Source organism: Salmo salar, chromosome 22 (assembly GCF_965601325.2).
Source record: "Salmo salar chromosome 22, fSalSal1, whole genome shotgun sequence".
Taxonomy (NCBI): domain Eukaryota; kingdom Metazoa; phylum Chordata; class Actinopteri; order Salmoniformes; family Salmonidae; genus Salmo; species Salmo salar.
The window spans coordinates 8,319,055-8,345,544 of NC_138312.1; the positions used below are offsets into that span (position 1 = coordinate 8,319,055).

Genomic DNA, 26,490 nt, shown 5'->3' on the forward strand with positions numbered 1-26,490 from the left:
TCCCTTTGCCAGGTAATACTAATGGTGAACACCATGTGTAGAAGCAAGGTGACATCTAAAAGATGGGCCGGCGAGTGTGTGTGTGCGTGTGTGTGTGTGTGTGTGTGCCCTGTGTCAGCAAATCTCTATGTTTACATTGCCAAAGCAAGTGAAATAGATCATAAACAAAGGTGAAATACACAATCAGAAATTAACAGTAAACCTTAATATGGGCTAGGTGGGACGCTTGCGGCGCGATTGGCAGCCTGTGGCAGCCTGTGGCGCGATTTTCAAAACCGTAAAAATCCTATTACTTCAATTTCTCAAACATATGACTATTTTACAGCTATTTAAAGACAAGACTCTCGTTAATCTAACCACACTGTCCGATTTCAAAAAGGCTTTACAACGAAAGCAAAACATTAGATTATGTCAGCAGAGTACCAAGCCAGAAATAATCAGACACCCATTTTTCAAGCCAGCATATAATGTCACCAAAACCCAGAAGACAGCTAAATGCAGCACTCACCTTTGATGATCTTCATCAGATGACAACCCTAGGACATTATGTTATACAATACATGCATGTTTTGTTCAATCAAGTTCATATTTATATCAAAAACCAGCTTTTTACATTAGCATGTGACGTTCAGAACTAGCATACCCCCCGCAAACATCCGGGGAATTCGCTAACATTTTACTAAATTACTCACGATAAACGTTCACAAAAAGCATAACAATTATTTTAAGAATTATAGATACAGACCTCCTCTATGCACTCGATATGTCCGATTTTAAAATAGCTTTTTGGTGAAAGCACATTTTGCAATATTCTAAGTACATAGCCCAGGCATCACGGGCTCGCTATTTAGACACCCGGCAAGTTTAGCACTCACCATAATCATATTTACTATTATAAAAGTTTCATTACCTTTTGTTGTCTTCGTCAGAATGCACACCCAGGACTGCTACTTCAATAACAAATGTTGGTTTGGTCCAAAATAATCCATCGTTATATCCGAATAGCGGCGTTTTGTTCGTGCGTTCCAGACACTATCCGAAATAGTAAAGAAGTGTCGCGCGCATGGCGCAATAAGTGACAATAAAATTCTAAATATTCCATTACCGTACTTCGAAGCATGTCAACCGCTGTTTAAAATCAATTTTTACGCCATTTTTCTCGTAGAAAAGCGATAATATTCCGACAGGGAATCTCCTTTTCGGCAAACAGAGGAAAAATCCCAAAGGCGGGGGCGGTCGGGTCACGCGCATAAGCCCAGTGTCCCTTGATCGGCCACTTGAGAAAGGCGATAATGTGTTTCAGCCTGGGGCTGGAATGACGACATTCTGTTTTTTCCCGGGCTCTGAGAGCCTATGGACGACGTGGGAAGTGTCACGTTAGAGCAGAGATCCTTAGTAAATGATAGAGATGGAAAAGAAGTTCAAGAAATGGTCAGACAGGCCACTTCCTGTAAAGGAATCTCTCAGGTTTTGACCTGCCATTTGAGTTCTGTTATACTCACAGACACCATTCAAACAGTTTTAGAAAATTTAGGGTGTTTTCTATCCATATGTAATAAGTATATGCATATTCTAGTTACTGGGTAGGAGTGGTAACCAGATTAAATCGGGTATGTTTTTTATCCAGCCGTGTCAATACTGCCCCCTAGCCCTAACAGGTTTTAAACTCACAAAAGTTTCAGAAGAATAGAGATATTTCAAATGTTTTATTATGGTTATGTACAGTATTCTAACAATGCGCAAATAGTTGAAGTACAGAGGGGAAAATATATGAACATAAATATGGGTTGTATTTACAATGGTGTTTGTGCTTCACTGGATATGTTTTAGATTTCTTTGTGGGTCTGCGTAATCTGAGGGAAATAAACTCAGCAACAAAAAAATGGTCCTTTCTCAGAACCCTGTCTTTCAAACATAATTCGTAAAAGCCAAAAAACTTCACAGATCTTCACTGTAAAGTGTTTAAACACTGTTTCCCATGCTTGTTCAATGAACAGTAAACAATTAATGAACATGCACCTGTGGAACGGTCGTTAAGACATTAACAGCTTACAGACGGTAGGCAATTAAGGTCACAGTTATGAAAACTTAGGACACTAAAGAGGCCTTTCTACTGACTCTGAAAAACACACAAAAAAAGATGCCCACGGTCCCCGCTCATCTGCGTGAATGTGCCTTAGACATGCTGCAAGGAGGCAGGAGGACTGCAGATGTGGCCAGGGCAATAAATTGCAATGTCCGTAAGACAGCGCTACAGGGAGACAGGATGGACAGCTGATTTTCCTTGCAGTGGCAGACCACGTGTAACAACACCTGCACAGGATCGGTACATCCGAACATCACACCTGCAGGACAGGTACAGGATGGCAACAACAACTGCCCGAGTTACACCAGGAACGCACAATCCCTCCATCATTGCTCAGACTGTCCTCAATAGGCTGAGAGAGGCTGGACTGAGGGCTTGTAGGCTTGCTGTAAGGCAGGTCCTCACCAGACATCACCAGCAACAATGTCGCCTATGGGCACAAACCCACCGTCGCTGGACCAGACAGGACTGGCAAAAAGTGCTCTTCACTGACGGGTCGCGGTTTTGTCTCAGCAGGGGTGATGGACGGATTCGCGTTTATCGTCAAAGGAATGAGCGTTACACCGAGGCCTTTACTCTGGAGCGGGATCGATTTGGAGGTGGAGGGTCCGTCATGGTTTGGGGCGGTGTGTCACAGCATCATCAGACTGAGCTTTTTGTCATTGCAGGCAATCTCAACACTGTGCATTACAGGGAAGACATCCTCCTCCCTCATGTGGTACCCTTCCTGCAGGCTCATCCTGACTTGACCCTCCAGCATGACAATGCCACCAGCCATACTGCTCGTTCTGTGCGTGATTTTCCTGCAAGACAGGGATGTCAGTGTTTTGCCATGGCCAGCGAAGAGCCCGGATCTCAATCCCATTGAGCACGTCTGGGACCTTTTGGATCGGAGGGTGAGGGCTAGGGCCATTCCCCCAGAAATGTCCGGGAACTTGCTGGTGCCTTGGTGGAAGAGTGGGGTAACATCTCACAGCAAGAACTGGCCAATCTGGTGCAGTCCATGAGGAGGAGATACTGCAGTACTTAATGCAGCTGGTGGCCACACCAGATACTGACTGTTACTTTTGATTTTGCCCCCCCCCCTTGTTCAGGGACACATTATTCCATTTCTGTTAGTCACGTCTGTGGAACTTGTTCAGCTTATGTCTCAGTTGTTAAATCTTGTTATGCTCATATAAATATTTACACGTGTTAAGTTTGCTGAAAATAAACGCAGTTGACAGTGAGAGGACGTTTCTTTTTTTGCTGAGTTTATGTCTCTCTAATCTGGTCATACTTTTGGCAGGAGGTTAGGAAGCGCAGCTCGGTTTCCACCTAATTTTTTGGGCAGCGTGCACATAGCCTGACTTCACTTGAGAGCCAGGTCTGCCTACGGCGGCCACTCTCAATAGCAAGGTTATGCCCACTGAGTCTGTACATAACTTTCCTTAATTTTGGGTCAGTCACAGTGGTCATGTTGTCTGCCACTGTATACTCTCTGTTTAGGGACAAATAACATTCCAGTTTTGCTCTGTCTTTCCAATGTGTCAAGTAATTATCTTTTAGTTTTCTCATGATTTGGTTGGGTCTAAATGTGCTCCAGGACTCTTATCTAGGTTCATCTCTCTGTAGGTGATGGCTTTGTTATGGAAGGTTTGAGAATTGCTTCCTTTTAGGTGGTTGTAGAATTTAATGGCTCATTTCTGGATTTTGATAATTAGCGGGTATCGTCCTAATTCTGCTCTGCATGCATTATTTGGTGTTTTACGTTGTGCACATTGTACTGTATGTTCCTTTTGATGGCGTAGAAGGCCCTTCTTGCCTTGTCTCACAGATCGTTCACAGTTACCTGTGGTGCTGATGTTGAGGCCCGAGGCAGGTATTGTTCTTTGTGTTGTCTAGGGCAACGTCTAGATGGAATTTGTATTTGTGGTCCTGGTAACTGGACCTTTTTAGAACCCCATTATTGTTGTCTCACTGAGATTCACTGTTAAGGCCCAAGTCTGACAGAATCTGTGCAGAAGATCTAGGTGCTACTGTAGGCCCTCCTTGGTTGGGGACAGAAGCACGCACGCACGCACACGCACACCACACACACACACACACACACACACACACACACACACACACACACACACACACACACACACACACACACACACACACACACACACACACACACACACACAGTCTTAAACAAAGGGAATTATGAATGCATGGAATAAATCTCTGCTGACGTTATACGATGCGGAGATGGTTTCTCTATAATTCTGACAGAACAAAACTGTGTGTGTGTGTGTGTGTGTTTGCATGTGTGCATTCGTGTGTGTGTCGGTAGGGACCAGAGGGATCAGAGAGGAGCATTCATTAGTTCTACTGCAAAATAAACACATAAACAAGAATAGAGCAGGGTGAACGAGGGTGAGGACAGGGAGGAGGTGTGTGGGGGGGGGGGGGGGGGTGATGGAGGAGAGTTGTGATGCAGTAAGGTTATTGAAATATTTGTAACGCTGTCTTTGAACCTCCTGCATGTCATGCATAGAGTCTCTTCAAATACACGTGTTAGGTATTAGAGGACTTTCCAGAGGCATTCCTAAAGCAACAGTCATAGGATAAGGTAAGACTTTCTATACACATTCCTAATTGCTCAAGAACTCTAATGCTTGAGGACAACAGTAACATTGGTTTCCCAGTCAATTAGCCATTGATTTAGACCAGAGGCGTAAAGAAAAGGCAGCATGGATGAAAACAACAGACACTTCATCTGTGATCCTGGAGGACTGAAGTTGAGGAGTTTTAGTTTGCATCCCAAATGGCACCCTGTTCCCTATTTAGTGCATCATTTTAATCCTATGGGACCTGGTTAAAAGTAGTGCACTATAGGGAATGGGGTGTCATTAGTTATCACCCGACCTTGCCTAGGTCCCCCTTGCAAAAGAGGACATCAAGGGTATGATTCTTGTTAAATAAATACATTTGGGACGCAGCCCTAAACTTTAGGACCCCCTAACAGAAGCTCTCTGATGAAATAAATGAAAGAAAAGCTCACCTCATAGACATTGAACTGGCTCTGGCCTCGAGCCAGCTCCCGGTAACTAGTGGTGAAATCCCCTATGAAGTCATGGCTGACAGAGAGAGGAGAGAGGAGAAAAGACAGGAGAGAGAAGGTGGAGGGAGGACGGGGAGAAGCCGGAAGACATCCGTAATTCCAATAACATAATCGGTACGACTTTGTTTCACCATTCATTTAGGTTTGAGCTAGTGAAAGTTATAGGATAAACATGGCTATATTACATTCAGGTTCCTCTGGACCAATAATAAACTACTAGTGAAACATACACCGAGTGCACATAACATTAGGAACACCTGCTCTTTCCATGACATAGACTGAGCAGGTGAATCCAGGTGAAAGCTATGATCCCTCATTGATGTCACTTGCTAAATACAATTCAATCAGTGTAGATGAAGGGGAGGAGATGGGTTAAAGAAGGATTTCTAAGCCGTGAGACATGGATTGTGAATTTGTGCCATTCAGAGGGTGACAAAAAAATTATGTGCCTTCGAATGGGGTACGGTAGTACGTGCCAGGCGCACCGGTTTGTGTCAAGAACTGCAACGCTGCTGGGTTTTTCACGCTCAACAGTTTCCGTGTGTATCAAGAATGGTCCACCACCCAAAGGACATCCAGCCAACTTGACACAACTATGGGAAGCATTGGAGTCAACATGGGCCAGCGTCCCTGTGGAACGCTTCCGACACCTTGTAGAGGCCATGACCCAATGAATTTAAGCTTTTCTGAGGGCGAAAGAGGGGGTGCAACTCAATATTAGGAAGCTGTTCAGTGTATTACAATGACTACTAAAGACAAAATCAATGTTGTGAATCCATGAGAACACATATTGATTACAAACCGTTGACTTGAACCTCCCTCTCCTCCTAATCCATCCGACCATCATCTGCACTCACCTGCCATCTCGGTCCCAGTCATACACCTCGATCTTGATCGTTCTGGAACGACAGAAAACACACCAACAGACGGATGTTACCGAAGCATCCTTTGCTCAAGGTTGTCATAGACCAGAGAGTCAAACATGTGATACGAAAGAGGAGGTGAAATAAATGACATTTGGGGTCAAAGGTTAAAAATTCAGGCTATTCAGGTCAGGCTGTTGAGCTTCACTTTACAGACTGATAAATCAATATCTGCATTGTGAAAACACACACGTTACAGATGTTAGGCAATCTACAGCACCTATCTATGGCTTGTGGGTGTAACACACAAGAGACATGGTAGAAATATAACAATGAATCACCATCTGTCCATTGTTATAAGTAATACATAGAGCTATTGTAGGCTATTTAACTTTGGCTGTTGGTCATTATTTATGAAGTAATTAGTATAGTGGAATGTCTTGCTTGAGTGGTCAGATATGCTTTAGAAGATGGGTGTCCTAAGAACCTTGTAGAAAACACAAATGCACGCACACAAACACACATTCTGAGTAATTGGGTTCAAGCTGCTTAAGATTGCCGCTGTGGATTGACTCATCAGTCAAAGCTGAAAAGAGGAACATGTCCTGAGGCAGGTGTCGTGATTGTGTGTGTGTGTGTTTGTTCTGCACTGCTTTAAACAAACATCAAACAAGACAGAGAGGAATGATCATTACAGCCTTTTCTTAAAGGTCCAATGCAACTGTTTTTGATCTCAATATCAAATAATGTCTGGGTAAGAATGAACCTTACTGTGATTGTTTTCAATTAAAATGGTCAAAAAGAAACAAAAATAGCTTCTTAGCAAAGAGAAATGTCTCAAGCAAGACTTTTGATAGGACTGTCTGGGAGTGGTCTGTGTAGGGAGGGGAAAACTGAAAACTAGCTGTTATTGGCAGAGATGTTTGGTACGCTCTTTCTTATTGGTCTATTAACTAATTTATCGTTTGGTGATGTCACCAGGCAGGCCAAAACACCATCCCACCAAAACAGGCTGAAATGTCAGCGGATATTTTCAAACAGCTCTAACGCTAAAAGGGCATTATCATAATCATACTTTTTACAGTATTATTCCAACCTCATAGTGAGTGTGGGTAGTGAGAGTATATACTGTATAAAACACAGGAAATCACATTTTTGACTGCAATAACATTTACATTTTAGTCATTTAGCAGACTGAGCACCTGCTCTTATCCAGAGCAACTTACAGTAGTGAGAGAATACACATTTGTGCTTTTTTTTCAATCTAGTCCCCATGGGAATGGAACCCACAACTCTGGCGATGCAAGCGCCATGCTCTACCAACTAAGCCGCACACACGCACATCAGGTTACCTAAGCACCTGCCCTTTTGCCCTCCTATGAGAAAAGTGCCCTTTCAGATTGCTGTTTTTTGTTGTTGAATGATTCAACTTTTATTTCACTTGTAGTCTATTTTCTCTCTTATTATTTAAATGAATTGCAAACTAGGTCATTTCTCATTTTTTAATCTTGTAAGATTCTGCCCTCACACGAGCGCGCACTGCACTCGACCTGCTGGCAGAAGCTACCTTTGCTGAATGGTAGTGTAGTAGTGGCTCCCTTTTGAGTTGCATGTGTCATCTCACAGTCAGGAACATATGAAAGGCTTCAACTGGACTGTTTCTTAGTAGGCCTAAAAGCAAGATGCCAGCAGCAGAACAAACGCAAATCACCGGTAAATACTAGTTCGATTGCTTCAACAGCATAGCTAACTAGCTGATTTACATAATATACATTCACCATGATAAATTGATAGCCCACCCCTCTTTGCTGGCTCTTGGAGCAGTAGGCTAAACATCTTGCTTACAGTGGGGTGAGTGTGATTTTGCAGAAAATAAAGGCCTCCAAATGTCTGTGTACGGCCCTGCCTCACCTCACCAACAAGGTCATTAGTTAGTTTTCACTTAGGCTTTTCAAGCCCCTAATAAACAAACAAGCCTCCTTGACAATAACACTCAGGAAGCCAGGTCTCTGCAGCTCCATGCTGTGTAATTTCAAGGCTTGGTGATTTTCCCGTTTCACTCCTAAACAGACAACAGCAGCATTCATTACTCACAATTCCTTGGAAAAAACAACAACATAATGATCATATTAAAGAGAGGGAAACAAGAGATTGTACTTTTCATTATAAACTGACAGACTATGAAAGGGGCAAGTCGTGAGGATTTTATTTTATTGATACTTTATTTAACCAGATGAGTCCCATTGCGATGATAATCTATTTTTCAAGGGAGCAGCAGAAAGATGATTTCTCTGGTCCACTGAAATATCTATCTGTCAACATACAGTATCAAATCAAATTGATTTATAAAGCCCTTCTTACATCAGCTGATATCTCAAAGTGCTGTACATAAACCCAGCCTAAAACCCCAAACAGCAAGCAATGCAGGTGTAGATGCACGGTGGCTAGGAAAAACTCCCTAGAAAGGCCAAAACCTAGGAAGAAACCTAGAGAGGAGCCAGGCTATGAGGGGTGGCCAGTCCTCTTCTGGCTGTGCCGGGTGGAGATTATAACAGAACACGGCCAAGATGTTCAAATGTTCATAGATGACCAGCAAGGTCAAATAATAATAATCACAGTAGTTGTCGAGGGTGCAACAGGTCAGCACCTCAGGAGTAAATGTCAGTTGGCTTTTCATAGCCGATCATTGAGAGTATCTCTACCACTCCTGCTGTCTCTAGAGAGTTGAAAACAGCAGGTCTGGGACAGGTAACACGTCCGGTGAACAGGTCAGAACTGGAGCAGCAGCACGGCCAGTTAAACTTTTGGACACAACTACAGTACTCATTCAAAGGTTTTTCTTTATTTGTACTACATTGTAGAATAATAGTGAAGACATAACTATGAAATAACACATATGGAATCATGCAGTAACCAAAAAGGGGTTAAACAAATCAAAATACATTTTAGATTTGAGATTTTTCAAAGTAGCCACCATTTACTTTGATGACAGCTTTGCACACGCTTGGCATTCCAGCTTCACCTGGAATGCTTTTCCAAGTCTTGAAGGAGTTTCCACATATACTGAGCACTCGCTGACTGCTTTTCCTTCACTCTGTGGTCTAACTCATCCCAAACCATCTCAATTGGGTTGAGGTCGGGTGATTGTGGAGGCCAGGTCATCTGATGCAGGACTCCATCACTCTCCTTCTTGGTCAAATAGCCCTTACACAGCCTAGAGGTGTGTTGGGTCATTGTCCTGTTGGAAAAACAAATAATCCCACTAAGCGCAAACCAGATGGGATGACGTATCGCTGCAGAATACTGTGGTAACCATGCTGGTTAAGTGTGCCTTCAATTCTAAATAAATGACCGACAGTGTCACCAGCAAAGCACCCCCACGCCATCACACCTCCTCCTCCATGCTTCACGTTGGGAACCACACATGCGGAGATCATCCGTTCACCTACTCTGTGTCTCACAGACATGGTGGTTGGAACCAAAAATCTCAAATTTGGACTCATCAGACCAAAGGACAGATTTCCACAGGTCTAATGTCCATTGCTCGTGTTTCTTGGCCCAAGTCAGTCTCTTCTTCTTATTGGTGTCCTTTAGTAGTGGTTTCTTTAAAGCTATTCGACCACGAAGGCCTGATTCACGCAGTCTCCTCTAAACAGTTGATGTTGAGATGTGTCTGTTACTTGAACTCTGTGAAGCATTTATTTGAACTGCAATATCTGAGGTGTAGTTAACTAATGAACTTATCCTCTGCAGCAGAGGTAACTCTGGGTCTTCTTTTCCTGTGGCAGTCTTTATGAGAGCTAGTTTCATCATAACGCTTGATGGGTTTTGCGACTGCATTTGAAGAAACTTTAAAAGTTCTTGAAATTTTCCGAATTGACTGACCTTCATGTCTTAAAGTAATGACTGACTGTCGTATCTCTTTGCTTATTTGAGCTGTTCTTGCCATAATATGGACTTGGTCTTTTACAAAATAGGGCTATCTTCTGTATACCACCCCTACCTTGTCACAGCACAACTGATTGGCTCAAATGCATTAAGAAGGAAATAAATTCCACAAATTAACTTTTAACAAGGCACATCTGTTAATTTAAATGCATTCATGGTGCTGGTTGAGAGGATGCCAAGAGTGTGCAAAGCTGTCATCAAGGCAAATGGTGGCTACTTTGAAGAATCTCAAATATAAAATATATTTTGATTTGCTTAACACTTTTTTGCTTACTACGTGATTCCATATGTGTTATTTTTTGTCTTCACTATTATTCTACAATGTAGAAAATAGTAAAAATAAAGAAAAACCCTGGAATGAGTAGGTGTGTCTAAACTTCTGACTGGTACTGTACATCTAATCCAACACTCTCCACAAGCATGTGTAATGGATTTGAAAAATGTAAATATATTTTCACCTTATTTTAATACATTTTCATCTATGACTGTTAGGAACTCTAAGATAAAGTTTCACACTGGCATGGTTGCAAGAAATGTTGTATCGGTAGAATCAGAGCCTATGGCTTGTTGCTGATATTTTCAAAAGAGGAAGGATCAACTTACATCTATGAGAAGGAAACATTCGGAGCTACACCGCAGCGAATGATAATTTGCTCAGGTTAAAAATACCTGCCGTCACATTTCCCCAAAAGCAGATGACAAATCGATGATGGGGGTGACAAACGCGATGCCGTTGAGATTTTTTTTTTGCAGACTTATAAAATTTTAGAAGCATCGCTTCATCCTTCTCTCGGTTTAATCTTTCTCTCTCCTTTCCTCGTCTCGCCCCGCTCCCCTTTCTCCCCCAGCCCCCACTAAACACAGATGAGATTCTAACTAAGGGACATCAGAGCCAAAGAGTGGCACAGCTAAAATACTTCCCTCTCCGTCTTTCTTTCGCTCCCTCCCCCTTCCCTCCCCTCCTCTGCCTACTCTCCCCATTTCCACATCAACCCACTATAAAATGTTAGACATCAGAGATGTTTTCTGCCGCTAAGAAAAAGAGCCACATCTAACATATTACCTCCCTCCCTCGCTCCCTGCATCTCTCTCCCCCCTCCTCTCTTCTACCTGTAGTGGCAGTATCTTCAAGGTTGTGAGCCTTTTCCCCAGAGGATCTATCAACTAAGAAGTGTGTGTGTGTGTGTTTATACAACGGGTTAGTCTAATCCTGAATGCTGATTGGTTAAAACGGCATTCCAACAGGTGTCTATTCCACAAGTTACCACCGACTAAATATATGACGTTAAAATGCCTATTTCAAACTCAACAGTTTTAAGAAAAATAAGTGTTAAGTAAAAAATAGATAAGTAAAAAAATGTAAATAACAAATAATTAAAGAGCAGCAGTAAAATAACAGTAGCGAGGTAATTGAGGTAATATGTACATGTAGGTAGAGTTAAAGTGACTATGAATAGATAATAAACAGAGTAGCAGCAGCGTAAAAGAGGGTGGGGGGGGGGGGACAATGCAAATAGTCTGGATAGTCATTTGATTAGCTGTTCAGGAGTCTTATGGCTTGGGGGTAGGGGCTGTTTAGCCTTTTGGACCTAGACTTGGCGCTCTGGTATCGCTTTCCGTGCGGTAGCAAAGAGAACAGTCTATGACTAGGGTGGATTTGACCATTTTTAGGGCCTTCCTCTGACACCGCCTGGTATAGAGGTCCTGGATGGCAGTTCAATCTGACTGCGCAATCCACTGTCTCATCATCCCAGCCAGGCACTTTAAAAAATGGATCTCCAATATAAAAAGCATCTAGACATTATCTCACATTTCTTTTAGACTAACAATTCGTTTTCAACAGAGGAGAGTTGTATAAACCTTGCTGTCTGTCTCTCTGACATTTGCAACATTGTTTGAATATTCAAATTCAATCTCCAGCTGTCCCATAGTAATGAACGTGTCGGAAGTCGGAACGAGACAGACAGGCAGGCAGCGTTTCACAGCCAATCGAAATCATGAATCAGCTTGCATAATTTTTATGGCTATATATACAAAGAAATGTCAATTGAAAAAAGGTAAAACGAAACAAAGTGCAGCTTGTTTGCAGTCTTTCCAGCTTCAGTTTGAAGTGATTGTGTTTGTTGTGTTGTTGGCTAGCTCCTCTGAACAGTGTCCTGACGAGTGAGCATATTTTCTATACCAGGCGAAATCACGCCTCATTAGCTCATTGTTATGGATGTATCCCCAAAAAATGTGACTTGAAAACAGCTTAAACAAATGCCAAAGCAGCTACTTTGCTGTTATTCTGGCTGCACTTTTTGACGTGTCTGTAAGTTAGCCGTAGTTGGCTAGGTAGCAAGCAAGGGATAAGAACGTTGCCAGCCAGTATGACAATGGAACATTTAGAACGAATGACTGGTTGATGATGATTCAGATCCTACATACATTTGTTAATAGTAACTTCTCCTAAATCAGCTGACCCAGTGTTTTATTTAAATGTAAAAAAAAAAAAATGGATTGAAAAAGAACAACTATATAAAACAAAAACAAAACAGATTTAATGTTTTTTTTTCTCCAAAAGGCACAGAGGTGAAAGTGTTTTGTCACCAGCCCTGAAACAAAACACTATCCTATAATATAACCGAATGAAGTCCTTTATGAATGTCCTTTACGAATGTGGTTTGTAATGGTTGTTTTGACAAGTCGTGACAAGTTTTTAATTGATGCTGTAAGCAATTAGCATTGGAATAAATAATTTATGCATTGTTGACATGGTTTGCCAGCCCTCGACTTCATCTCGGGCCTAACAACCCCCGTGCCAATATATCCTTCAAACACCGGATTCTCGTGCATTATCACTTATGCGTGTGTGTGTGTGTGCATGCGTGTGTGTTATGTCGGAGAGGAACATGAAAGACACCATGCCCTGCAGGCCCTATCAGTCATCCTCTCTTTGACTGTCCGCCAAGCAGTAACAGGTCTGTACACTCAGAAAAAAAAGTTCTAAAAGGGTTCTGCGGCTGTCCCCATTAGGAGAACCCTTATTGGTTTCAGGTAGAACCCTTTTGGGATCCAAGTGGAACCAAAAAGGGGTTATCCAAAGGATTCTCCTATGGAGACAGCAAAAGAATCCTTTTAGATTCTAGACAGCACCTTTTTTTTCCAATGAGTGTACTCCAGACCAAACATACACTGTAACAGTAACGCAAGGCAGGATGTCTTCATCTGTTGCTGTCTTGTGAGTCATGTCTTCCCAGTGAAATCATGCTTTAAAAACCCTCATGTTGTCTCTCTAATAAACCAATCTTCCAAGTGGAGTTCCTAACCTCATTTAAGATGCTGATTCAAACGGGCAAATGTCTCCTTCACTAATACCCTAACACACCCCACAAGAGATTACGAATGAGTACATGAGCTACTAAGCTTGTGAAAAACAACACCACTTCAGTCCTAATTTCATGGCTCTGTTTGCGATCTCCGGCCTCGGAAGAAATAGTTGCTTTGACTCGGACAGACTCATATAGACTACCATGCTAATGAGGAAGACGGTCCTGGGATGGAATGTCCTCTGAAGCATATAGGCAGCGTAGGCAGGACGGGCTAAATTCACCACATTCCCATTTCCTCTCCTTTCCTCTCATCCCCGTCTTCTCAGGACACTCAAGGAGAGGACAGGGTACATCTACATGCTATATTAATAAATTAGTCTGTTGGTTGTGTGGTGTCTTGACTCTCTGTCTACAAATCACAGCCTGTTGGTACTTGTCATTTACGATATGGATTGATGCTAAACCAGATGAACATAGCCACGAGATATAAACCACACAACATACACATTATACTGAACACACCACCTACACATGCATGCATGCACACACACACACACACACCCACACAAACCAAGTGTGTAACCGGTTGGCTGTTCTCTGCTCTGGGCTTTGTGATATCTCATGACACATGTAGTGTTTCCAGGTCTGCCCCTGTCAGATCCTATTTCACTCACACTGAGGCGGAGTGTGTGTGTGTGTGTACGCGCATGTGTGTTCGTGTGTGTGTATGCATGTGGTGTGGGTGCATACACGTGTGTCCGTGCTAAAGTGTGCACGTGCGCACATGCCTGTGTTTGTGCGTGTGTGTATTTTTGTTTTTGTGTCTGTGTGTGTTTGTGTGTTAGAGGCATTCTAGGCATTCTAGGAAAGGCTCTCCTGTAACACATCTCAATCCCCCATGTCTGATTGGTTCTGACAGGGTGATGACCTCACTATGTCTGATATTTGATTTGTCGGCTGACACCCCGACCTGTTTACCCACAGTCCTTTGGGGCACCCCCAATACATTTATATCTAGACAGAGACAAAGCCTGGGAATGATATTTGGATTTATTTCTGCAGAATTTGGGTGTAGTAATTTGTCACAGAAGGCTAAGCAACTCAGCCTTTTCTGAGAAGGGAGAGAGAAAGGGGGGAAGGAGAGAACAAGAGAGAGAGAGCGAGGGGGAGTGAGAGAAGGCAGGAAGGCAGGCTATAGGGAATCCTGCTTTGACCTGTACAGAGCAAGTAGCATCCAACATGTATGGTCTTTAAAAAAATAAATCCAGTTTCTCATTTCTCTCTCGCTTTCTTATTCTTCCTCTCTTTCTGTATAGTCGACTCATGTTTAAGTCCTCCTCCTCCCTTTCTTTCTGTCTTCCTCCCTATCTAAACTCCCCTCTCTCTGTTGTTCTTATGTCTTACATAAGCCATATATCTGAAGTGCATTTTGCTATATCACCATCTCATCTCTTAAAGCTAGAATCCAGCCTAGTGGTTAGAGCATTAGACCCGTCTTTCCTTATTTTGGGTTGTGATTGTCAGGTACCTGGTGATCCACCTGATGGGGGCGGACCTCAACAATATTGTCAAGTGTCAGAAACTGACGGACGACCACGTTCAGTTCCTCATATACCAGATCCTCCGGGGTCTCAAGGTAGGCGTGTGTCTGTGTTTGCGCCTGTGTGTGTGTGTTTTGATAGGTGCAGGTATAGGTTGTCATAGGTACTATATGCAGTTGTAAATATTTGTCTGTTTTGCAGTATATCCATTCAGCAGACATCATCCACAGAGTAAGTTACATCAAACTTGCAGTATCTGTCAAAAGTTTGGAAACACCTACTCATTCAAGGGTTTTTCTTGATTTTACTATTTTCTACATTGTAAAATAATAGTGAAGACATCAAAACTGTGAAATAACACATGAAATCATGTAGTAACCAAAAAAGTGTTAAATCAAAACATATTTTATATTTTGAGATTCTTCAAAGTAGCCACCATTTGCCTTCATGACAGCTTTGCACACTTGGCATTCTCTCAACCAGCTTCACCTGGAATGCTTTTTACAACACTTGTTGGCTGCTTTTTGGTTGGAGCGTTGGGCCAGTAACCGAAAGGTTGCTGGATTGAATCCCCGAGCTGACAAGGTAAAAATCTGTCATTCTGCCCCTGAGCAAGACAGTTAACCCAGTGTCCCCCAGGCGCCGAAGACGTGGGTGTCGATTAAGGCAGCCACCCGCACCTCTCTGATTCAGAGGGGTTGGGTTAAATGCGGAAGACACATTTCAGTTGTACAACTGAGTAGGTATCCCCCTTTCCCTTAGTTGCTACATTCATTTAACTTCTAAATGAATGATATATACCCATTGATTCTTGAAGAATATAACTTATAGATGACTCATGAGCTCAGTTCAACTGTCGTACCCCATCAGAACCCAAAATATAAGCTTGCTTTACTCAAATGTTTGCAAACAATGTAAATGTAAACAAACACTGTATAGCCTCAAAACTAGAAGTGTGATATCATGGATGAACAGCCCATGTAACCATAGCTCTGTCTATGAATTTTAGAGTGGTTACATTTCTCCAGGACCTCCAGCTTTTTACCTAAAAAGAAGTGGGGTATCCGCTTTGTTACTGTTTTAATGAAGGATTCTAGCTTTAAGTGGTCATAGGGCCTATCTTACGGCCTAATGGTCTTAGGGCCTATCATCTCCAGCTTACCGTTTCAGGGGGCTTTATAGTGGTAAGTGGAACCCTGACAGAACGACATGTGGAGATTACCATGTGCTTATGTTGACTGTTAACACTATGGCTAAAAGCTTATCCCCGAGACCAGGCCATTCAGTGCAAAAATCACAACCAGATCTCCTCTTTAAACACTGATATCAGCCCGTTGTTAAATAAATACTTTAGTAAAGCTTCCTTTTGGTTTAAAATCGTTGACTGCCATTTTGCTTCTTGAAATGCATTTCTTGTCATTTCTGGCTGCACCTCAACTTTTAATCACTGTCAATCCGCAAACGCAACCCGCTATGGACATAAGAGTGTACATGGCTAAGAGAAATGTACTGGTGATGTTAATTACCTGTCAAAGTTAAAGTGACCAGGAAGTAAGAAGCAGAAAGTTTGGAGTAGCGACACACCACTGTGCTTTATACTTCAAAAAAAACACTTCTACATTTTATATTCCTAAGATACATACATTTTGTACCTTTAAAACATTTGTTTTAAACGTTTTATTTCGGGACCACGGTGTTAGTGCTGTTCTTAACACACTGTGTTCGGCTGGGTTATATCAGCTCCTGGAGCTAACATTAGCAGGCTAACTCGATTACCTGGCTGTCACTGTCAAAGCTTGTCTCACATCGTGGTTAGTTCTTGTAGATCACTGTTTCTGATCACCGAGTATAAGCACGTCAGACTTTAGTCGTCTCCTCGGTCTACGCTACTGGCTTAAATCCTGCTGTTCCTCGATGGATTTGGAGATCATTGACAATTTTGACAAATTCTGGGTGAGGCCCAAGTTTTGGATGGCTTGCGTCCAAATAGGAGAGGGGCAAGTGTTCTCTCGGCCAACATCGAGGAGGCTCTTACAAAACATTGACAAAACAAACCAAAAAAAACGTCTATTTCACATGTTGTCGACATTTGGTGTATAATTTTACTGCAAGGAAATGCTTCATTCTGCAGGAGTTAATATTAAGGCTGTGAGAGGTTATAGACCTACAGTCAGTGTCCAGATTTCAGTTTCCATTTAACCCATCTGAACAATTGGCTACGTTAAAAGAGGATGATAGCAGTATTAGGCACTATACACATCCGACAGTCACAAGACATGAACTTCAAGTAGGCTCATGGCACGTCAAGGGAACAACGTGCCATGAGCCTACTTGAAGTTCATGTCTTGTGGCTGTCGGATGTGTATAGTGCCTAATACTGCTATCATCCTCTTTTAACGCTTCACCAAATCTTTCCCAAAAAGGACTTTTACTCTTTACTTTCAACTCTCCATTTCGCAGCTTTTCCCTTATCGAATTACACTCCGACATTGTTCTTTTTGCCTCCATGGATCGACGTTAACTTTTTCTGCCCGTTCCCAAAAGCATTTGGTGACCCTCTAAAAAGAAATCACACTGGACAGTTGAGGTAATTATGGACAAAGATACCTCTACAATTGCTCCAGAATTAAGATCATGGTCTTCATTAGAAACCAAGTGCCTGGTGGCATTGTGGTTGGATGCCTAAGTCCAATCGACATTAGATGACGCATATAGAAATAAATATATTTATGAAGAGATAGAATATCATCCCGAATGAGAGAAAAAAAAATGCTCTGCCGTTCCCATGTTCAATGCCAGTGCAAAATCAAATATACATAAACATTGTGCAGAAAGGCCAAGGACTGAAATAGCAGGAGTGGCAACGGGAAAACCCAATGCCCATTTTAGTCTGAGCTGGAAGCAGTATCGGATGACCATCCCCACCACGCACCGTTCATTCTGGACAGTGCTGTGGAGGATAGAGTTATTGAGCTGCTGAGTGCTTTAGAAACTTTTTTTGTAATGTGAAGAATAGTCTAATTCAGTTGCTAGATCAGATTTGAAAAAAGTAGGCGACAGTAATATTATAGCCTACAGTGGCTTGTCTATGGAAATGTTATCGAAGTCCACGCTGGCTAGATCTAAAGGTACAGGTGGAAAACTAAGCCTACACATTATACCTCGCCGTACACACGTGCCGTGACTCCATCATAGTCCGTCCCATGATCCCCAATACATTTGTAGTTCAGTATATCTAGATTAATAAAAGTGACAATGTTACTAAATTATCAATGATTTGGAGGAAATCAAACAGTCCTTTTTTCAGCATGTCATATTTTTGTTGCTTTGGTAAAAACCATTTAGGCCTATAAACCTACTAAATAAGAATCTGACCCCTGAAACACCATGCACTCCTTTTTGATTTTATTATATTCTGTGATTCTTTTAGCATTTTCCAGCCAAATCGCTAGCAATAGAGTGCAGAAGAGACGTAAAGGTGCATAGCTTTCTGTAAGCATGAGTGAGGCCACTTCCACGATTACAAATCATTCGGAATAAAACAATGATCGTGAGCTGATGTATTCCCACCATGTTCAGTACATACTGTATGAAGGCCTAGATGGCCTGGCAGTGAAGAAGAGTGAGGGCGAGAAGGATCAGTGGGATGAGAGAGTGTGAGGGTGTAAGAGGGGATGAGAGAGGGAGTGAAAGAGGTGAGTTCTATACCTGTCAAAGTCCCCATTGCAGAGTGCTCTGACTGCAATGGTGAATGACTGCCAAACTGGATTCAACGTATTTTTCACCACCTCTGTCTTATGGCAGATAGTAAACCTGCAGGAGAGAGTGAGGGGGTAGAGAGAGGAGAGAGAAGAGAGAAAATAGAGAGAGTTGGGCAGGAGTAAAGAAAGGAGACAGGAAAGAAGAGAAGACCAGAGGGGAAGAGAAAGGTAAGTGAAGAGAGACACAGACAAGGACAGAATATATCCGGTTAAAAGACAGACAATTCATAGTGTTGAAAACAGCAACTTCATGATAGCATCAGTGTATAATCTTTGTTTACTGACATCGCTGTCCAAACAAAGGTGTGTTTTGGCCTTCACTTTTACAATGACTCTCTCCTCCCTCACACAGGTGTGATACAATTTGCATATTGTTTTGATACTTGAGTGCCTTACCTAATGGGGACCGCACACCAACCCAGTATGTCCACCCACCACAATTCTGCTTGAGCAGATCTAGATTTGCACAATATTGTGTGTTCCCTCTTTTATCCTGAGCTGTGGGATTTACTTAATCTTGCCTCGTTGCCTTCGGTCCTTCGGCCATTAGAACAGCATGGTCCATTTAGCAGCATCCGCCAAGTGCTCATTTATATGTGTGTTTGTGTGTGTGCCGTGCCGCACACTAATTTGTCCCTCTCCTCTCTCCTACACAGACACTTTTAGCACATCTGTGCTGGCCACTATCCCCTCTTGTCACTTTAAGAAATGCCTGAATGAAGATAAGGGCTAAGAAGTGCAGGCTCTCTAAACCAGCAGCCCTTAAATGGTCTGACATTGCTCGCTGCAAGGGCCTCTGGGACAACAGAGTGCACTCTGGTAGCCTGTTAGGGGATTGGGAGGTGTTGCATAGCGCATTCTCTCTGGGTATGGCTCATGCACACACACACACACACACACGTACACACACGCTGGAAGCCTGTTAAGGAATGGGGAGGTGCTGTATAGTCCCTGGTGGGTTTGGCTCAGTCCTGCTGGTGTGTGTTTAATTTATTTATACAAAGACCTGTTCGCCTTCTGTGTGTTCTCTCTAATTGCATTCTCCACCGCAGCAATTCTCCACTGCATAATTTGTCACACTGTAGCGATACAGGAAACCAGTGTAATTGGTAATGGGGTCATTTTAGCAAGACATGGCACCCACCATTGTTCTGAAATAGTTTAGAAACGGATAAGATTAGCATTCCTGCAACATTATTTTGTTGGAATATAATTAGATTTCTGAGAAATTAAGCTAATGGACTTTTAATTTATAGGATTCATAGAATATTCAAGAAATATAGTACCTAACAAATGCTTTTCTAATAATGAGTAAGACATGAGGAATCCAAAGAAATTGTCAAAAGCCTCCCACAGACCTCCCAGACCCCACCCCACTCCCAACCCAACAAAGAGTATACAGTATCAGATCTCTATGTCTGACAAGTAGTATGGCGCTGCGGCTCGGAGTATTGTTTCTTCATCCTATGTAATGTATTCTCAGTGAATTTGGTAAAAAAAAAAGAAAGAAAACAGTGTTCAGAGAATTGTGTCATTAAAGTCATGTTTATGTCCCATCCTTTATGTCCATATTACCAGGTTATGACCACTAGGTGGTGTGGTTCCTGCTATTAGGTGATTTTTATTAATACCCCCCTCAATGTTAAAGGGATAGTTCACTGAAATTACACAATTACATATTGGTTTCCTTACCCTTTAAGCAGTCTATGGACAAGGTACTGGTAAAGTCAATGGTAACCTATTAGCATTTTTGCGTTTCATATCCACATTTTCTATAAGTAACATCATTGAGTTACACATTTGTTTTTTGATATTTTGGATGATTTGGACATGAAGCGTGAAAATGCTAACATAGGTACCATAACCAAAGCTTGGGTTGCTGTCATACCTTGTTTATAGACTGGGGATAAGTAAGGAAACTAATATGTAATTTTGTAATTCGGGTGAACTATCCCTTTAACAGGATCAGGATACAGAATCACAGAACACAGAGCCTTACGTTCCGTCTTCGTTGCTCCTGTAGAACACCATGAAAGGATCTGACTTGCCAAAGAAGTCCTTCTTGTCCAGTTTGTTGGCACAGAACTGCATCGTTGCACTGTCCTTTGGGGGTGCGGAGAGAGAGAGAGAGAGAGAGAGAGGGGGGGCAGAAAGAGAGAGAGAGAGAGAGAGGGCAGAAAGAGAGAGAGAGAGAGCGAGAGGGCAGAAAGAGAGAGAGAGAGAAGGCAGAAAGTGAGAGAGAGAGAGAGAGAGGGCAGAAAGAGAGAGAGAGAGGGCAGAAAGAGAGAGAGGGCAGAAAGAGAGGGCAGAAAGAGAAAGAGAGAGAGAGAGGGCAGAAAGAGAAAGAGAGGGCAGAAAGAGAAAGAGAGAGAGAGAGAGAGAGAGGGCAGAAAGAGAGAGGGCAGAAAGAGAGGGCAGAAAGAGAAAGAGAGAGAGAGAGAGGGCAGAAAGAGAAAGAGAGGGCAGAAAGAGAAAGAGAGAGAGAGAGAGAGAGGGCAGAAAGAGAGAGCGAGAGAGAGGGCAGAAAGAGAGAGCGAGAGAGAGAGAGGGCAGAAAGAGAGAGAGAGAGAGGGCAGAAAGAGAGAGAGAGGGCAGAAAGAGAGAGAGAGGGCAGAAAGAGAGAGAGAGAGAGAGAGAGAGAGAGAGAGAGCGAGAGAGCGAGAGAGCGAGAGAGAGAGAGAGAGAGAGAGAGAGAGAGAGAGAGAGAGAGAGAGAGAGAGAGAGAGAGAGAGAGGGCAGAAAGAGAGAGAGAGAGAGGGCAGAAAGAGAGAGAGAGGGCAGAAAGAGAGAGAGAGGGCAGAAAGAGAGAGAGAGAGAGAGAGAGAGAGAGAGAGAGAGAGCGAGAGAGAGAGAGAGAGCGAGAGAGAGAGAGAGAGAGGGGGCAGAAAGAGAGAGAGAGAATGAATAGAGAGCAAGAAAGAAAATATCTCAACTTAATGATTAAGTTGATTAATATTGTTGTTTGTGCTTCTTTTCCCTGTTTGTTGTAGTCACTCATCTGTTTGTGTCAAATAAAAGGCAAAATGCATTTTGCATTCTAATCAATTCACCACTACTGCCACAATTACAACCAAGCCACCTCCATCTCAGTGTGTGTGTTTGTGTGCGTCTATGTGTGTGCGTGTGTCCGTGTGCGAGAGCACACGTGTGCTTGTGTTTCATCTCTTGCAGTAGGATGAATATGAGAGCTCATTAGGGGTACACCGGGAGCTCTTGGGAGAAACAGAGCCACATAAATTCTACAGTAATGATGCACTACACACCAACCCTACTCATCACCATGTTCCAGAGAAGGACTGTGTCCCAGAAGGCACCCTATTCCCTACATAGTGCACAGGAATAGGGTGCCATTTGGGATGCAGACGAGATGATGTTACAACCTCTAACTCCCTGGTGCCTAGGTCAATCTCTGATGGTTGTGTGGGGGGGGGGGGGGGGCGGGGCATGCTCTCCAACCAGTCAGTAATCCCCAGTCGAACCAGAGGAGTAAAACTCCTCAGATCAGACAGTCCCACTAACGTCCTCTCAGACACTGTGCCTGATCGTTGACCATCACTAATGATGGTCAGACAAATAGCCTCCGCTGCCATAGCACTCTCTCTCCTGCTCTTCCATCGTCGCTGATGTAGACCTATCTGTTAATTACAAATTCAATTACTATATCACCGAAAAGTTATTAGCTAAAACATTCCAAGACAATGACAATCCATTTAAGGAGAAGTTTACTTTTATACAACCAAATCTTTATTTTAGAGAAACTTTCCCCACTCGTGATACACTTCCTCATTGCTCATTCTGCAGTACAGGGGGTGCGGATAAAAACACCAAATAGAAATTGCAAAGCTCTCACAGTATAGTGATGTAGGGTCTTTAGATGTTCATTCTGAACTTTATCTGCAACGTTACAGTGCATTCGGAAGGTATTTAGACTCCGTGACTTGTTCCACATTGTTACATTAGCCTTATTCTAAAATTGTTAGTTCCATTCAATCTACAAACAATACCCCATAATGACGAAGCAAAAACAGCTTTTTAGAAATTGAATAACAAAACCCCCCCCAAAAATATCACATTTACATAAGCATTCAGACCCTTTACTCAGTACTTTGTTGAAGCACCTTTGGCAGCGATTACAGCCTTGAGTCTTCTTGGGTATGATGCTACAAGCTTGGCACGCCTGTATTTGGGGAGTTTCTCCCATTCTTCTCTGCAGATCCTCTCAAGGTCTGTCAGGTTTGATGTGGAGTGTCGCTGCACAGCTATTTTCAGGTCTCTCCAGAGATGTTCGATCGGGTTCAAGTTCGGGCTCTGGCTGGGCCACTCAAGGACATTGAGACTTGTCCCGAAGCCACTCCTGCATTGTCTTGGCTGTGTTGGTCATTGTCCTGTTGGAAGGTGAACCGTCGCCCCAGTCCGAGGTCCTGAGCGCTCTGGAGCAGGTTGTCATCAAGGATCTCTTTGTACTTTGCTCCATTCATCTTCGCCTTGATCCTGGCTAGTCTCCCAGTCCCTGCAGCTGAAAAACATCCCCACAGCATGATGCTGCCACCACCGTAGGGATGGCGCCAGGTTTTCTCCAGACGTGACGCTTGGTATTCAGGCCAAAGAGTTCAATCTTGGTTTCATCAGACCAGAGAATCTTGTTTCTCAAGGTCTGAGTGTATTTAGGTGCTTTTAGCAAACTCCAAGCAGGCTGTCATGTGCCTTTTACTGAGGAGTGGCTTCCGTCTGGCCACTCTACCATAAAGGCCTGATTGGTGGAGTGCTGCAGAGATGGTTGTCCTTCTGGAAGGTGCTCCCATCTCCACAGAGGAACTCTATAGCTCTGTCAGAGTGACCATCGGGTTCTTGGTCACCTCACAGACCAAGGCCCTTCTCCCAGATTGCTCAGTTTGGCCAGGCAGCCAGCACTAGGAAAAGACTTGTGGTTCCAAACTTCTTCCATTTAAGAATGACAGGCCACTGTGTTCTTGGGGACCTTCAATGCTGCAGACATTTTTTGGTACCCTTCCCCAGATCTGTGACTCGACACAATCCTGTCTTGGAGATCTACGGACAATTCCTTTGACCTCATGGCTTGGTTTTTGCTCTGACATGCACTGTCAACTGTGGGACCTAATATAGACAAGTGTGTGCCATTCCAAATCATTTCCAAACAATTGAATTTACCACAGGTGGACGCCAATCAAGTTGTAGAAACGTCTCAAGGATGATCAATAGAAACAGGATGCACCTGAGCTCAATTTCGAGTCTCATAGCAAAGGGACTGCATTTAAAAACTTGTTTTCGGTTCGTCATTATGGGGTATTGTGTGTAGATTGATGAGGGAAAAAACTAATGTAATCCATTTTAGAATAAGGGTTTAACATAACAAAATGTGGAAAAAGTCAACGGGTCTGAATCCTTTCTGAAGGCACTGTATATTCCATTTTGTTGCAACTCGAGCTAAACATCTGTCCATTCTAGCAGCAGGCTACACGGAGAATGGAACAGCTGGATAGGGAAGTTGCACTCGAGTTGCACAAAATGGGATATAACATTGTGGATAAAGTTTGGAATCACACCATTTCATGTGTACAACATCTAAAGACCTGCATCACTACAATGAGAGCGTTTCCAGTTCTAAAATTGTGTATTTGGGTACAGAACGAGGATGAGGAAGTGTATCGCTGGTTGGGGTAAGTTTCTCAAGAACAAGTGAAATTACAAGAAAAATTATGTCTGGACACTTCTATAAATCATGCCATTTACATCCAAAATACAGAATTGGTTGTAAAAAAGCTAACTTCTCCTTTAACTTCATCGGGGTAGGGGGCAGCATTTTGACGTCCGGATGAAGAAGGTGCCCAGAGTAAACTGCCTGCTACTCAGTCCCAGAAGCTAGGATACGCATAGTATTAGTAGATTTGGATAGAAAACACTCTGAAGTTTCTAAAACTGTTTGAATCATGTCTGTGAGTATAACAGAACTCATATGGCAGGCAAAAACCCGAGAAAAAATCCAACCAGGAAGTGCGGAAATCTGAGGTTTGTAGTTTTTCAAGTGATTCCCTATCCAGCATACAGTGTCAATGGGGTCATTTTACACTTCCTACGGCTTCCACTAGATGTCAACAGTCTTTAGAACGTTGTTTCATGCTTCTACTGTGAATGGGGAGAGAATAAGAGTCATTGGAATCAGATGACTGAGAAAATGACATGAGCTCAGTGGTGAGCGCTACCGTAAGAGTTAGCTGTGTTCCTTTTCTTTTTTGAAGACAAAGGAATCGTCCGGTTGGAATATTATGGAAGATTTATGATAAAAACATCCTAAAGATTGATTCTATACATCATTTGACATGTTTCTACAAACTGTAATATAACTTTTTGGACTATTCGTCTGAACTAACTGCGCGAGCACAGTGGATTTGGATTACTCGACTGAATGCGCAAACAAAAAGGAGGTATTTGGACATAAAGGATGGACTTTATCGAAACAAATGAACATTTATTGTGGAACTGGGATTCCTGGGAGTGCATTCCGATGAAGCTCATCAAAGGTAAGTCAATATTTATAATGCTATTTCTGAGTTTTGTTGACTCCACAAAATGGCGGGTTTGGTTTTGTGACTGAGCGCCGTACTCAGATTATTTCAAAGTTTGCTTTCGCTGTAAAGCTTTTTTGAAATCTGACACAGCGGTTGCATTAAGGAGAAGTGTATCTATAATTCTTTGAATAAGAGTTGAATATTTTATCAACGTTTATGATGAGTATTTCTGTAAATTGATGTGCTCATTCACCGGAAGTTTTGGGAGGCAAAACATTTCTGAACATTACACGCCAATGTAAAATGGGGTTTTTGGATATAAATATGAACTTTATCGAGCAAAACATACATGTATTGTGTAACATGAAGTCCTATGAGTGCCATCTGATGAAGATCATCAAAGGTTAGTGATTCATTTTAGCTGTATTTCTGGTTTTTGTGACGCCTCTCCTTGCTTGGAAAATGGATGTGTGGTTTTTCTTGTCTCGGCGCTGTCCTAACATAATCTAATGTTATGCTTTCGCCGTAAAGCCTTTTTGAAATCGGACGCTAGCGTCCCACATACCCCAGAGAGGTTTTAAGAATGTAAATTAGCAGTAAGACTTGAATAATTCAAGCGTTATTCTAAATTACTGTTGTTGTCTGTCTAACTTTGTCTCTCTCTCTGGGGACCATTATGTTTGTTTGCTTCAGACACTCTGAAGAAGCTATGGCCTGAGTCCCAAATGGCACCCTATTCCCTAAACAGTGCACAGTGCACCCAATGGGCACCGGTCAAAAGTGGTGCACTATGTAGGGAATAGTGTGCCATTTGGGACACAGTGCAAAAAAAAAAAGAGCCATTATTCTGTACGAGCTCCTTATAAATCAGCCCGGGCAGAGTTTGTAGCTGGCTAATCTTACCATGGGAGTACAGATTTAATAGCTTTGTTATCTAAAGAGCTGAAGTGCCAGCAGACAGCCAAGGCAGTGGGCATCAGGAAGATAAACACCTCTCCTGTTGTTGTTGGAGGGCCTGAGGCTGCTAATGGCTTTTTAATGTTGAAGCAGATCTGCTTTGTGTGAGTGTGATGGTTTGTGTTTGGGTGAGAGGGAGAGGGAGAACGTGTGTGTGTCGCTGTGCATGGTTTGTGTGTGTGTCTGTCCTAGGTCCTGTCTCATTATCACTCCCAGTCAAACTTAGACTGCAGGCTGTGTTCAGTGAGTACAAACACACTCCTCTCCACGGTGGCCCGACGTTTGAAATCACTAAAATACTATTTAACGGAATGTTTCTACCATTCATCTATTCTCCTAGGTATGGGTCTCAAACTTGTAAAACACGTCAACAAAACATTTATACAAATAAATTAGTGACATTCA

At 42.7% G+C, this 26,490-nt stretch overlaps 1 protein-coding gene across 2 annotated transcripts in view; it reads right to left on the minus strand.

Annotated features, from left to right (window-relative positions):
• The window catches only part of LOC106582685 (copine-5), a 197,548-nt gene that overhangs the window by 36,384 nt on the left and 134,674 nt on the right, over positions 1-26,490 (minus strand). For both annotated transcript variants that reach the window (XM_014165981.3, XM_014165982.3), the window contains 4 exons: positions 20,601-20,704; positions 18,549-18,653; positions 6,035-6,076; positions 5,118-5,193 (listed from right to left, as the gene is read on the minus strand). In XM_014165981.3, coding sequence (XP_014021456.1) covers positions 5,118-5,193; positions 6,035-6,076; positions 18,549-18,653; positions 20,601-20,704 — 327 coding nt within the window. The remainder of the gene's footprint in view (positions 1-5,117; positions 5,194-6,034; positions 6,077-18,548; positions 18,654-20,600; positions 20,705-26,490) is intronic.